Raw genomic sequence first — 15,799 nt, 5'->3', positions numbered from 1 at the left:
TTACGCCTTGTAACTCCAGTTTTAAACTAACCTTGGATGGACCTTTGATGGCATGGATTGTTACTTTGCTGTGTTTAAATCTGACAGCAGGAGGGATGTCAACATTTTATGCAATTTTGGGCCTTTTTTTTTAGTTTTTTTGGCCTAAAACAAGGACGGGGGCCTAACTCCCCCTGGGTTGTTTCAAATGTTGTACTATTTTGGCTTTTTGAGTTTTTAGGTGGACCCTTCAAACTGTCCAAGTTTCATCAAAATCAGTGACGTAGCATGTGTCACCCCCGCCTGGTCCTCTCATGGACACACTCTTAAGAAATATTATTTACTTACTTAGTATTTATGTTGAACTGATCTTTGTCTTCGTCTGTGTCTTCAATGTGAATATTATTTATTGTCTGTATCCCTTTTGTGTTCTGTTGGTCTGATCAGCCAGCTTAAATGTTTCCCCCATGTCTCAGTATGTTAGGTCAGTTCTTTGTGTTCAGTTATGCTTATGTTGCTCTTTATTTCTTGATTTTGAGTTCTGTTTAGTTGACCTCATTTTGGCCAAGAACTCTTTAGTTAACTTATTTTTGTGTTGAGCATTTTTCTATGATTTTGCATTGTTGCTCAATATTTTTGTAAAAATAAATATTATTTAAAACTTTATTCCTGCGCCCTTGCCTAACTGCCCAGGTCCCCCTTACAGTGTGCTTTCGCAATATCAAGGATTTCAAACTTGGTTGGACAACAGAGCTGCAAAATGGGGAATAACTTTGCAACTGTGCCACTAAAGCACTGTTGACACCAGCGCCGACCTGATTGTGCCGGTCACTTGCCGCGCACATCAGCGCTTAAGTTTTTTATGGAGCGGCGGCCACAAAATAGAACTGAATCGTAATTCACACGTCGGTGGTGGCAGCAGAGTGCTGGTGTGCGGAGTTCTATTGAGAACAATGGAATAATTAATAAAATGTCGAACGCAAAGTGATTTGCTCTCTGGGTCCCCCTATGGTTGAGAAACTCAGTAATAAACCGACTAAATATGCGTCTTTTGAAACAAAGGATGAATATAACTTCAATATACAACCCCAAATCAGAAAAAGGTGGGACGTTGTGTAAAATGCAAATAAAAACAGGATGTGATAATATACACTCTCAGGCTCAATCTCACACTTCAGAGTGACTTCCTCTCCAGTGAGTGAACACAGGAGTCTCTGGCTGCACACTCAGTGTAGCAGTAGGCAGGGCTATGGGGATAACGTACCTGAATGCTATTGTAGGAAGGATTGTGACACAATTGTGTACTTGTAACACAAAAATGTAACTTGTGAATGGGGACTTTTAATATAGGAATGTCAATTGTGAAAGAAGATTTTTATTTTGGAAGAGTGAGTTGTGGGATGTGGTGTGTTGTGTGGCTTGTGGTCCTCGAGTAAAGAACGGCAGAGGCTAACAATGTCTGTCTCATGATATATGTCACTGTAGCAATGGATCGATTCATAATTCAGCCCCTCTGAAAGGAAGACGTTTGTCTTCTGTGTGGAGGGGGTCAAACAGAGGTAGGAAGGCCTGAATCTTCCACATACATGCAACAAGTTTCTCATTATTGGTCTTTTTCCCTGTATGCAATTGCAACGTGGTGTGACTAACACGGCCAGGGGACAGGGACCACACTTGGCTCAGTGCTTCTTTGTGTTTCTCATGCTGACTATAAATAGCCCTGAAATGTCCTGTCTTCTGACTACCCCTCCTCAAAATAATATCAGCCTTGGGGCTGTTGTGGTGTGTTGAGTTGATACAGATATCATCTTGGGCTTATACTTTTTTAGGTGGTTCTCACACAAGCCAGGTCTTTTCTCATGCAATCCAGTTCTCTTCTACATGAGAATAAGGAATAATAATTTCTGGAGTGCATGATGCCTTCTTACAGATGGCCACTCAGTCTCACACCCATGAGCCTTCAGCACAATATAGCATTAGTCACTTTACTACTAATGCATTCTCAAAGAGAGGAGTCTCCAAACCCTTAACTGGGACAAATGGTGTTCTCAGTAGTTAAGCAGGAGGAGGGTGGCAAAATACAGGATTTATCACATCTGAGTCTGACCATATTCCCTGTGCTCTACACTACATGCCTCTCCATCCTCTGTGACTTCTGGCAAGATCTCTTGTGGCGTAACCCCCAACAGGATGTGGTTTGATCTGTTCTCCCCTGAGCAAACCCACATTACCCAATAAAGGAGTCTAAAGACAAAACCTGTGCTTTTCTCTTTCTGTTTATGCTTCCTCGGTCTGAGGTTTCTTTTCTTCTTTTCAACCACATTGGGGTAAACCTCTGAGGTATATCAAACCTTAGCATCCTTAAAAATGATGGATTCTGTTATTACTATTAACATCATGATTTAATGGGGAAGCTTTATTGAAGTCAAGTGATAAAACAGCAAACAAAAATAAACTTCCATTACATGTTTATAATATACATCTTTATGAGACAAATTGGCAAATATGTTATTATACTCTACAATTTAAAAAAACAAAATGAAACAAATTTGCAGCAGGTCTGAGAAAGGTTTGCAAATGTTTTAATCAAGCTGCCTCTTCAGCAAGTAATATAGCTGTTAAATAAAATCACACTATTCTCTACACAGAGTAATATCACTGATCTCAACACAGAATAATCTGTTTATAGACATTAAAGCTTTATACTCTGAAATATACGGAGGCCGGGAGGTGACATGAAAAAAAAAAACGAAGGTAAACTCGAGATCTCGCAAAAGAAACTCGAGATCTCGCAAAACAAACTCAATAGGCCTATCTCGCAAAAGAAACTCGAGATCTCGCAAAAGAAACTCGAGATCTCGCAAAACAACCTCAAGATCTCACAAAAACAAACTCAAGATCTCACAAACCTAGTCGGTGTTTGTCCCCAGTACATACCTTTTCTCAGTTTTTTTTTTTTTTAAACCTGTTTTTTTTTTTTTCATGTCACCTCCAGGGCTCCGTAGAAATAAGCCTTATATACAGTCTAGTTCCAAAATGTTACAGACATCTCCCTTTTTCTAGCTGTTGAAGTTGAAAGTAATTTCAGCATTCATCTACAGCAAAGATTCTAGAGCGCTACGCTCTAGAATCTTTGATCTACAGTACATCTACGTTTTTCATTGTTGCTAGGTTACGGGGACGCTGGCGAGACACGCCACTCCGTCTGGCATCATGTTTTTGTTTGTTTTTATGTAATGTTCGTAATTTTATGTAATGTTCCGTTTATTTTTTTGTCTAGTTAAATGTATTCTCTCTTTATTTGCGTTATTTTTGGGTAGTTTTTGTGTTATTCTTAGTCCTTTATTTGCTGACAAGTCTGTTGATGCTGTGACGTTAAGTTAACTTAACGTTAAAGTCCATTGGGCTGAGGACCTAGCCATGGCTAACGTTGGAGTTGGCTTTTGTCCTGGGCCTCTGGTGTACTCCATTCGTGAACGGCGCTGCGCTTCGGAAAAGGATTTCTCCGCTGCTGCGACCACTGGATTGACCTGCGAGCTGCCATGCTCTGCTGCCTGGAGTCTGGATTGAGCAAGGGGGCAGGCGAATTCCCGGAAGTAGAAGAATCGACGTAGGCTGGAGGGACCACCTCTCTGCTAACTCCCATAGAAGTCCATTCATTCTAGGATTTTTTTGAAATACCATAACTTCATATAACATATATCCTGTGCCGATATTGAAGCTTCTGTGTAATCCACATAAACACTACAAAGGCAAAACAGACTCCACTACCTCGTCCGTAACGTTGGTTACCCGTAAGAAGAATGGTTAGCTTGTTCGGTAGCTTTGACGTAATCTCTCTATCGCGCCGTAGGGAGATAACCGTATTGTTTGGATAAGAAGTTCAGTCCACCTTACTGTCTATGACGCTAACTCATAAGCAAAACCTAGCATACACGACCGTATGTTAAGGTAAAGCATTACACAGAGGCAACCTAATAATAATAAAAAAGTAAACCTAATTTTTTAAAAAACGGCACTAATCATTACAGAGGTTTTCGATGGATTGACCGTAGGTCGGAAAAGTTGAAAGAAGATTAGCTTCAAGGCTATAACTTTTTTGTTTTGTTGACTGTTTTTGAAGATGATCATGTATGGTAGCTTCAACATTAACACGACTTGGTGAGGATGATATTAATAATAATACATAAATAAATGTTTAACTTTGATGACTTTGAAGGCGAAGGAAGTGTGAGAAGAATTTCTGTGTATCTATCATATGAGTTACAAGATTCAGTTCGATGGCTAACGTCACAAAGTTAAGTGTGAGTCTGCGCAGTACTGGGGGGACCAACTGAAAAATCGTTCTATTTGACTCAGTGCCCTCCCATTAAAAACGACGGAGTCTGTTCGTCCATTTCTTTTACTGTCTATGGGATTGAGTAGGCTAACGCAGAGACGGTTGATAAAGCGAGACGATTCACAGAAGGGTTCTTCCTGTTCCCCTATGACGTAGGGTTCACTAGTGCCACGCCTTTTTAGGAGACTAGCGAGAGATTCTTTACACTGTGGCCCTATGGAAGAAATCATTTTTTTCTCAGATTATTGTAGAAGCCTGTGCTGCTTTATCTTTGTATATTCAGGATCTTTGGCTAACGTTAACGTTAGAAGGAAGTTTGAAGAACTCTGACGACAGCGATCTCACTGAACAACAAACGGTCGCTGTCAATGTTCACCGAGTTGCTGATCTGTAGGATCACCTACGACTTCAGACTGTTCATTGCTTCCAGTGCTCTCCAGACTGCCAGGAAAACGTTAAATCCTCCGGGTTGGACACAGCTGTGCGCCTTCATCATCGCCCTTGGACTATTCAGCCGGTTAACTAGATGCAACCAACTGGACTAAGTTAACATGAGTTTTTTTTTTAAAATGTCTTAGTTATTTATTTTATTATTTGTTTTTGTTTGTTTGTTTGTTATCCGTCTTGAATGTTTCACATGTTGTATGTTTCACGTGTGACGGGTAGGCTACGCTGGCGATTACGCCGCTGCGTTAGGCATTTTTGTTACTTGTGCATAGAAAAAATGCTCTTCATGTTTGTCTGTAAGCACTTTGTGCTCAATGCTTGAAAAGTGCTATATAAATAAATATTATTATTATTATTATTATTATTACAGTAAGGGATCACTATGTTACAATAGCATGATGACCTATAGAGTCAAGCTGGGCCTATTACATTTTTGGCTTTCCAATATACAGTACAAAAATATAGTATGTTGAAAATGCTTAATAAAACATTAAAATGCTTTAAAAGAAAATGTCTAAACCAAAAGACAATGTGTTCAGATGTACACAATTTCTTTTGATATTTTACAAAATACAGCTCAAAATCAGAGAGGCACATGTCGGTTAATAATACTAGCAATATAAAATCACTGCATCTTCCCAAGACAGACAACCACTTAATGCCAGCAGATTAAACTATGTTCATGTGTGGCTCTTGATCATGACGTGAATCATTGGTGGATGACTAAGGGTGTTAGAGAGTAGAATGTAGCATGATCAAATGTTTACTGTGTAATGGCCAATTGAAAAAAGATATTACCATAGACTGATGTGAGGACAACACAATCTCACATAATCGTCATCTTTATCAATAATTTCGAATGCAATTACTGCATTCAGAAGAAGAAAAAAATAAATTAAGATGGCCTTACACATTTTGTCCATGACTATATCATTGTATACACAGTGTTTTGTCTTATTTTGAAATGTATGTGTGTTTTTGTGATGTACAGTATGTGAATTGCTGCTGTAACATTACACGTTCCCAATCTAACAATTTGGGTAAGTCCGAAAGATTTCCCAAACAAATTCTTCCAAATTAACTTCTAGAAACTTTCTTAACTTCACACATGTACAAGAAACTCCACAGATTGCTTGCCATTTCCCCTGTACTTTTGTGCAACCATCACAACCCATCTTTCCATCTGTTTTGAAAGCTTGGGGCACATTATTCCTTACTTGATGAACAGCCAGGCTTGACAGCAGAGTAAAGATGTTCCTGTGGTTGGTTCGCTAAAACAAAATGACATAGCAGCTTCAAGTTAGCAAAATAGTAAGGAAATTTAGTTCAAAACAAGCAAGCTAAATATAACAACTTGAAGGTACAGTATGTAAAAATATTCAGTAAAAGCAGAGCTGTCACTAAGACAAGGCTTGCTATGAAACAGTGTGGTGTATGGGTCACTTGTGGGAACAACAGGCTTAAATAGTCCTTCATATCACTATATCATAATGAAGATACCAAAATGAGTTAACAGTGAAAACAGAGTCATAAATTCCTGCATACTGTTGCTTTAGAGGACAGAGATATGACTCACCTCTACTGCCCAATGGTTTCATCTTAATCGGTACATCAGCATATGTGACATCACTGGGGCCAGCTGAATCTTCATGTTAGAAAAGAAAACATGCAAGAATCCTTAGAATATAGTTTGCCAAGACCATTTTGCTGCTCTTATGAAGAATTTTGAACTCTTCAGAAATGCCTCAATAATGTTATATTGAATTATAATCAGGGGGCACTCAAGGCGTCAACTTTACCTTGTTTCTTGTGTTTCTTTGGTTTAGCATACGTCACATCACTGGACCTGTCCCCACCTCCATCTGAGACTGCAGAGACACCATGACCAGAGAGAGTTAGTCCTAGACTAACAATCCATGGAGAGTTTCATTGATGTTTTCTTTCAGTCTACAACTAAGCTTAATATATATGAAACAGGAAAACGAGCCATGAGAAGTTTTTTTTTTTTTTTTTTTCATTTCATCAATGAATGTGCTAATTAACTCTGGGTGTGCTAGAGTAGTAGTAATGTCACCACCTGACATACAATTGGCTTGGGTTTGATTCCTGAATCCCCCTTTGTGAATCTGTGTTCTGCTAAAAGTTTTCATAAGTAAAGACACATGGGTCATTTAGAGCAAGAGTTTTGACAGAATTATGAGCCACAAGAACAAAGCTGTTGGAGACAGAGATGGCTCAGATACTCTTACCTGGACTCTTCACTGGCCTCAGGAGGGAGTACAGAGTGTTGGACATAGTTGCACGTCTCTTGGCTGGAATAAGTTTAAAAACAAACAGATACACCAGATGACTTACTCATACATATATACTTTGCATACAGCATACTAATCAGATGTCTTGAAGACGCATAAAATACAGTATACATTCTACATTACAGACCTTCTTTCTTTTTCTCGTCTGTATCCTTCAGCTCAATCTCGGCATAGACCACATCACCAGTTCCAGCCACAGCACCACCTAGTGGAAGATACAGACCACAAAAAAAATAGTTCTGTCCATATAATGATTTTGCAATATATTGCTCTAAATATACAGTTTATTTTATAAAATTGCTACTGATTTCCGTGGGAGCCACTTTCAGTGTACAATGAAAACATATCATACCAGAAACTCTCCATGTATACTCAACATTGATCTGACTCTCAGTTTCCTGATTCAGGAAGAGATACTTAGCTTAAAATGAAACAACAAAGAAGAAGATCAGGTAAACATTATATGAATGGAATTTCTTACCAAAAACTCTGTTCTGTGAGGTTGTACTGTGACTGTTGCTTTGCTGTGGACCACTAGAGGGAGACAGAGATCCTCTCATCAAGAAAACAGTGGTGTGTATGACACACACACACACACACACACGATTCATCGATGGCTCAAATAATAATTACTTACAGGTTTGGCGTCACTGAAACTGAACCTAAATATAAAAAAGAGAAAGTCTGCATATTAACATGCATGAGAAACACTGAAATTATGTTCATAAACTGTTGGAAACTTGTTCTCTTACCCTTTGCTTTCTTGGAGCGATACAGCAGGACCAGTAAAATCACCAGAGCAAAGGCAACAAGCAGTCCCATCACCACACCCACTGCTACCACCAACGTAGAAGACCCAGCATCTGAAATATTGAACTCAGTGATCACTCAGTGAAGGTACAGTACAAGGACATTATTGTTACTGACAATGAGATGGTCCTTAGAAAGTTCCACTGAATTGAATGGGCTGTCCCAGCATTACTTTGGATATCAGAAAAAAACAGTGAATCCTATTAACTCACACTAGAGCATGTTCAAAATAACAATAATTGTATATTCTAATGAAACTACTAACCTGTAAACTTTATCTCAGCTGCATCACTATATTGAGTATAGAAGACTGGGTCTCCTCTCCTAGCTCTGCACCAGTACTGTCCTCCATCAGACACTTTAACAGAGCTGATACTGTAGGAGTTTCCATCAGTCTGGTTCAAAGGATCAGAGGTCTGTGTGTTTCTGTACCAGTAGAACACCAAATCGGAGGAAACACCCAACTCACATCTCAGAGTCACTGAGTCTTCTTTGAGGAGCTGATGGCCTGGAGTTAATGTGAGTTTGGGCTTTGAGTCTAAAGAGGATGAAACAGTGGCATGTTCAGCTAATGTAACATCTCAACGAAGGAAACACTCAACGGAGAAATATTCAAACATCATCTCAGTTCACTCACTTACTCATAGTACAATTGATCATTTTTAAATATACTGCAGTCAAATATCATCTCAGGTCACTCAGTCACTTACACACTCCAAGTCCAGGTTAAGTGCCCACCAGGAAGAAACAGTTATTGTCAAACACATCTCAATGCCGTTAGAAAGTGACACAGCACATATACACACACACACACACACACACAAACACACACACACACACACACACACACACACACACAAACACACACACACACACACACACACACACACACACACACACAGACACACACACACACACACACACACCTTTGACATCAAGAGTTATTCTCCTGCTTGGTTGTGATGATGTGGGTCTGTGTGTCCTCTCCCCCTGACACCAGTACTGGCCCTTATGAGACTCAGCAGCTCCTCTGATGGTGAAGGTGTTTCCCTCAGACACTGGGGTTCTGCTGGACCCCTTATACCACTTATATGTCCAGCCACTGAGAGACTCTATCACACACTTCAGAGTGACGTTCTCTCCAGTGAACACAGGACTCTGGGGCTCTACAGTCAGTGTAGCCAAAGGCAGCTCTGCAGAGGAACACATGGAGAGAATGAGGAGACAAGGAGAATGAATGTGAACTGTCCTGTTTAGACTATTGGACACCTTCGTAACAATATAGTGGACATATCAATGCAATATTGTACTATAATATTTTAAACATGTATCAGTTCATGATTCAGACATGATACCTTTGTATATGCTTATCCTTTTTAGTTAGAGAGAACACATACATAAAAAAGTATTTTTTTGTTTAAAACTTACCATTCACTGTAAATTGAACAGTGCTGCTGTAATATGTTGATTTCCTGCTTCTCTCTCTCACTCCATAGCACCAATACTCCCCCTGATCAGACACAGTGGCTCTGCTGATGATGTAGGTCTTTGTCTCAGAGGGTTTGATTGACCCGAGAATATTCCACTGATATGTCCAGCCACTTGAGGGCTGTATTCCACATGTCAGAGTGACTGTTTCTCCAGTGAACACAGGGCTGGGTTGTACTGTCAGAGTAGGCACTGGAAAAGCTGTGTTGTGACAAACAAATTGTAAACATGTTTATGAATAGAAGCTCTCAAGTAAATAGATATAATTATCATTTAAAATATAATTAGTGTAGCTGTATTCACCTCTTACACTGACAGAGACAGGAGTACTATGCTGGGAAGTTTTTGGTCTATTTTGTCTACTCCCTTCACATGTGTACTGGTACTGGCCAGCTTGGTCAGGGTGGGCAATGGTGATGGATTGTTTATTCTGATTGGGAATGTTATCATTACCTCTGCGCCAGTAATACCAATACCAGTCTGTGTACTCTGCTATGTCACACCTCAGAGTGACCTCATCTCCAGGGTAGTATGGACCCTCAGGAGACTCTACAGTTACTGCAGCTGTGGGCAGAGCTGTGGAGGGCAATGTAATACACACACATTAGTTTACTGATTGACTTCTACTGTGTGGGTCAAGAACTATTGAATGTATAAAGAGCCATATGACAGAAATATACATCTTATCATGGTCCTCAATGAATGATCTGTCTCTACTCAAATTCCTACTATTCAGAATAGCACAAAAAGATCAAATCAATCCTTCAACAACCTTTCACTGTCACACACACACACACAAACACACACACACACACACTCATGCATGCAATAGTTACCTTTATCACCCGGAGAGAAGAAATACTCTTTTCTGATTGGCTGGCGGGTGGCCTTTAATTCTGAATAACAGGACACCGTTCCATAGCAATGCTTATGAATGGTAACTATAACAACCATAGTAGGACGACGGTGGCAGCGCTCTAGAATCTTTTGGTTGCAGGCTTCCCAACAATGGAATCAACTGTAAACAAGCTAACTGTCCATGCTAAACTTGTACAACAAGCTGAACTAGTGAGCTTCTTTTTAAACAGAACCGCGTGTTTCCAGTGTTTACAGAGGTGTGTCCAGTTATACGGAATTAATTGACTTGCGCGTCGGGGAGTTTTTGCCCCTCGCCCTCGTCCATTAATTCCGTATAACAGGACACCTCGGCGGCCGTTATCCCTTACTTAACATCAAGAGTTATTGTATTGCTTTGTTGCATTGCAGTTGGTCTGTCTCTCCTCTCCCCCTGACAGCAGTACTGGCCCTTACGAGACTCAGCAGCTGCAGTGATGGTGTACAGTATGTGTTGGTGTCCCCCTGAGAAACTACATCTCTGTCCCAGTCTTTATACCACTTATACGTCCAGGCACCCTCAGGCTCAATCTCACACTTCAGAGTGACTGTTAGAGTCTTTCATAGTAACCCTTATAGGTTGAGCTATACCTTAAGAGCAAAGATACATAATACCTCATGCAAGAAGTTACTCACCTTTAACAAAAACATAAAGACTTCCACTCATCAGTGAAGACACAGCTCTGCCTCTCATCTCTCCCTGACACCAGTAATGACTCTCATCAGACTTGGCTGCTGCTGTGATGCTCAGTGTGCTGGTGTCAGGCTGAGAGAGATGATCACTGCTGGAGCCTTTAAACCACTTATACGTCCAGTCACTCTCAGACTGTATCTCACACTTCAGAGTGACTCTCTCTCCAACAAACACAGAACTCTCTGGCTCTACGGTCACTGTAGCAGTGGGCAGGGCTATGGGAGGTAAAGCGTAAAAAATGAATAAATACACTTCAGAGTGACTTCCTCTCCAGTGAACACAGGAGTCTCTGGCTGCACACTCAGTGTAGGTGTAGGCAGGGCTACGGGGACACACACAACACTGATTAACAGCACACTCATTACATGATAAAGGGGCCTGCTGAACCTGATAACCAGTATGTTATCACTTATTATTACACGGCTCTTCAGAGTGCTGCAGAATGCTCCATTCACTTGAATGGGCCTTCCCAACATTCGTTGGTCTGCTAATTCTCAATAACAGACCGTTGCTAAGTATAACAGACCGCTGCCAAGGAAAATAGGCTTTGTGCTTCTAATTTACGTCTTTCATATTACTGCACAAGGACTGGAACTTCATTCAAAAGTGAAAGTAGACGGTTGATCAGCTGTGTTCTAAAGAAAGTTTGATTCAAGCCCAATGTGTGCTGTTGCGAACTATTTGTTTCTCACCAAAAGCCATGACGAAACGGTAACATAGGCTATAGCCTAGGCTATGTAGGCTAAAGAGTCACACAGTGGGGAGTTTATTGTTTCGTTTTGGCAAGTAGGCGTGTAATAAGCGGGATAATGTATAGAACGCCGGTCATTATTGGAAAAACTAGATGTACCGCAGAGCGGTACAAAATATGACCGCCGCCCAGTCCAGCACATTTTTTCCAAAAAAAATAAATCACGCTGAAAAGCCTATATGATTCTAACTGTCTCACTAAATTGCATTATCCACACTCAATTCTCACTGTTATCTGTTAGACAACAAGTACCAAAACATGATTAGTTCATAGATTCCACATGTAAAATTCATTTTATACAACCCCACCCCCATCTTGCCTGTTCATAATTCTGAGAAATTATTGTGTGCATGTGTGCGTGTACATGTTTATGTTTATGTGTGTGTGTGTGTGTGTGTGTGTGTGCGCGTGCTTGTGTGTGTGCCTGCGTATGTGCCTGTGTTTGTGCATGTGCATGCATGCGTACAAATGTCTACTGTGTGAGTGTGTGTCATACGTATGATTACTGTGAATGTATGTGTGTGCGTGTGTATCTGTTTATGCACATGTGTGCACATGGAATGGGTTAAGATGACCCCTGGAGGCAAACATACGGAAAAACAAGATATTCACAGAAAACTGTGTCTGCCCTACCCTCCTTTCGGGGGGTCCAGTCCAGCGGGGGGGCTACAGATCAAAAAGAAAAACGATGGTTCCATGCTATCCATGTGGGGTTACATGTCCACCAAGTTTCGTGTACCCCGGCGAAAAAGAAAAAAAAAAAAAAATCTGACTAAACCTACAGTATATGACCGCCGCTTCTGCGTGATGACTGCGCGGCAGTCATAATAAGACCCTTCAGGGCGGAACAAGACCCCTCCGCTGCGCGTTGGGGTCCGGTTCGCCCTGTCGGGACTTATTTTCCCAATAATGACCGGCGTTCTATACATTATCCCTTACTCTTTTACTGCATGTAAGTTTGGATGTTTCTTTTACCATGTATCACATGTAAAGACTGCTACAGTCACACTCTTCAAATACAGGTGGATCTCAAATAATAGAATATAGTGGAAAAGTCAATTTCAACATCATCATTCATTGCCAGTATATTGACTTAATTAGCTGATAAGAGTTCTTCTTAGGTTTACATTTTTTGTATGATAAATTCCTTATGCTAATATTTTGATTATTTGGATTTTTTTTACATGAGCTGATAATGATCAAGATTATAATAATCAAGATTAAATCACACTTCAGAGTGACTGTCTCTCCAACATACACAGGACACAAAATCCCCCCAGATAGACACGGGCACTTACCTGGAAATTCAACTGTCTTTTAGTTTTACTGCACATTTACAGCTAGCACATCCAATAGAAGAAAATGATTATGGTTCACATTAAACGACCAAAACTCACCAGACAATTGCAGTTTCACTTTCTCACTCTGTTTGCTTTGTTCTCTGTTATCTTTGAGACCCTGGCAAATGTAGTCACCACTATGGAACACATCCAGAGGCTGTAGTGTGTATTCATTCTTGTCACTCCAGCCTTGTTGTGGGTAATTATCTCTACTATCTTTTTGCCAGAAGAAACTCCAGCCTGACGTGTCTTGTCCCTCTATGCTGCATCTGAGAGTGACAGACTCTCCTCTGTAGAACTGTGTTTGGTCAGGATCAAGCACCATAACAGCTTTGGAAGTCCCTTTGTGAATCACAGGACAAACATGACATGAAGGTGTGAGAAAACGGAGGGAAACTGGATGAATGTAAAGACATATAGTCTGAAAACTGAATGAGTCTAGTCTGTGATGTGGGGATAAACACTGTCTGGAATATTTCAAGTTTCAACATATTAAACATTACATGATAACATTCACTTTTACCTTCCTCTGCTGCATGTCCAGAGTAAGAACACAAGATCAGCGCTAAAACACAAAGACACAACGATCCAAGTTCATCAGAGTTCTTCACACAGTTTCATTAAGATTCTGACACTCACCAATGATTTGTTATCTGAGATTTGCTGTTGGGTCAGAACAGAATCTACACCCACTCAGGAGTACACTAACGCACAAGAGTAAGTGAAAATATATTATACTTTAGGGCAAATGTACTTTATCATTATCTCCTCTCAGCACGAGAGTCACCACTACCAACATCAATGTCACTGTTATTTCACTAAAAGCGTTTAAAGGTGGTCAACCATTGTGCATGGTATCACACTTGTTTATGTTAATGTTTAGATTATTTTGTCCAAAACAATGTGCATTATAAGATAGATAGATAGATAGATAGATAGATAGATAGATAGATAGATAGATAGATACTTTATTGATCCCCAAGGGGAAATTCAAACCAAGGGGAAATTATAATCCAATCAAGGACCAAACAAACCCTGAGAGGCAGCTCAGCCCTCCCTTCACTATTCCTGGAGAAACTCCACACAGTGTTGCACTTTTGTTTGGGGGACAGGCTGCCCAGTTTGTTTGTTTCCAGTTTTCGGACCCTGGACTGCCTACAGAGACCATTTTATTTATGAAGTGTACTCACAGGATGGGCAGCTAGCTGATTGTGAGGTGACAAAACATGTTTTGGGCTTGAGTGATGATTGCTGACTATGATATCTGACTGTACCTTTCATCATCACTTAGAACATATGCATACAAATATATCAACACAATGTCATTTCTCTCTCATACACAAAACTATGCTCTCATTGTACCCTTGAAAATAACACTTAATATTAGGTATTATAATAATTCATTCAATATCACAATCAGTGAATTGAAATTGACACAAATTTCCTTCCATTTTCCATCTACCTGAGCATTCTGTATGTCAATATAACCCACGTATACCACATCCTTCTTAAGTGACAGTTTTGAGAATAAGACTGTGTTTGATCCTCAAAACCACCTTTCAAGAGCAAACAACAACAACCAGTAGAAAATGGAAAATGATTGTGCTGAGGACCTGCACAACTATGTTACACCACTGAGTAGCAACACCTAATCAGGCCCAGCACAACTACATTAAACCACTGAGTAGCAACACCTAAGCCGTACTCTTCATTAAAGGATGTGTTGATTCTCACCACTAGGATGTGCTGCTGTGACAACCTCAAAAGAGACTCCTCTCCTCAATCAGGGACACAGGAGCAGGACTTTCACAACTCATCAGACTAGTGAAGGTGTGCTGGATTAACTAATGATTTCCTGCAAAAGTGTTGAAATCAACATACAATGTTTGGTGTTTCCATTTTTTGGGCCAACAGTATTTGCAGCTACATTGTCGTTTTAATAATTTTGAGACTTCTGTTTAACAACAACCTGCCTTTTGTTTAGTAGCACAACAAATGATTACAGGGAAAAAGCAGCAGCAAAGCTATCAGGCATTTAGGCATGACATGTTCAGACATCATCAAGTCAAACATATTTTCCTCAAATGAATTTTCTAAATTCTTAAACGTTCATGGATTTCTTTATATCTGCAGACAACATAGATACAAAACAGGACATATCCAAGTGCACACACATCCACAAATGTTTGTGCTCATTCATAAACATGATATTCACATGCATAGTAAAGAAAGCAACAGAGAAGAAACTTCCAGAACACACACGCATGCACGCACGCACACAGACACACACACACACACACTGACACACACACACACACACACACACACACACACACACACACACACACACACACACACACACTGACACACACACACACACACACACACACACACACACGCGAGAGAGGGATTACAGCAGCTCCTTGATCTAGAGCAGTACTGTCAGTCCTGGGCCCTGGCAGTAAACCCAACAAAGACCAAAATTATGATTTTTCAAAAGAAACCCAGGTGTCAGGAACATAAATACATGTTCACTCTAGGCAGCACCGCCCTAGAACACACAATGCAATATACCTACCTTGGTCTAATCATTACAGCATCAGGAAGTTTCAGCATGGCAGTGAATGCACTAAAAGCAAAAGCCTGCAGGGCACTTTATGCAATTAAAAGAAAATTTCACAAAATAAACATTCCAATTACAATCTGGTGCAAAATATTTGACAGCATAATCCAGCCTATTGCGCT

At 40.3% G+C, this 15,799-nt stretch overlaps 2 protein-coding genes across 2 annotated transcripts in view; both read right to left on the bottom strand.

Moving 5' to 3' along the window:
- LOC121689482 (low affinity immunoglobulin gamma Fc region receptor III-like) overlaps nucleotides 1–8,438 on the bottom strand; it is a 75,165-nt gene extending 66,727 nt beyond the window's left edge. The window contains exon 1 of the mRNA XM_042069349.1: nucleotides 8,153–8,438. The gene's annotated coding sequence lies outside the window, so the exon portion shown is untranslated. The remainder of the gene's footprint in view (nucleotides 1–8,152) is intronic.
- The window catches only part of LOC121689382 (titin-like), a 309,974-nt gene that overhangs the window by 193,380 nt on the left and 100,795 nt on the right, over nucleotides 1–15,799 (bottom strand). The window contains exons 41-42 of the mRNA XM_042069129.1: nucleotides 9,679–9,951; nucleotides 8,814–9,080 (exon numbers count right to left, since the gene is read on the bottom strand). Of these exons, the coding sequence (XP_041925063.1) occupies nucleotides 8,814–9,080; nucleotides 9,679–9,951 (540 nt within the window). The remainder of the gene's footprint in view (nucleotides 1–8,813; nucleotides 9,081–9,678; nucleotides 9,952–15,799) is intronic.

Source organism: Alosa sapidissima, chromosome 18 (genome assembly GCF_018492685.1).
Source record: "Alosa sapidissima isolate fAloSap1 chromosome 18, fAloSap1.pri, whole genome shotgun sequence".
Lineage (NCBI taxonomy): Eukaryota > Metazoa > Chordata > Actinopteri > Clupeiformes > Clupeidae > Alosa > Alosa sapidissima.
This window is presented reverse-complemented; position numbering and strand designations above follow the sequence as displayed.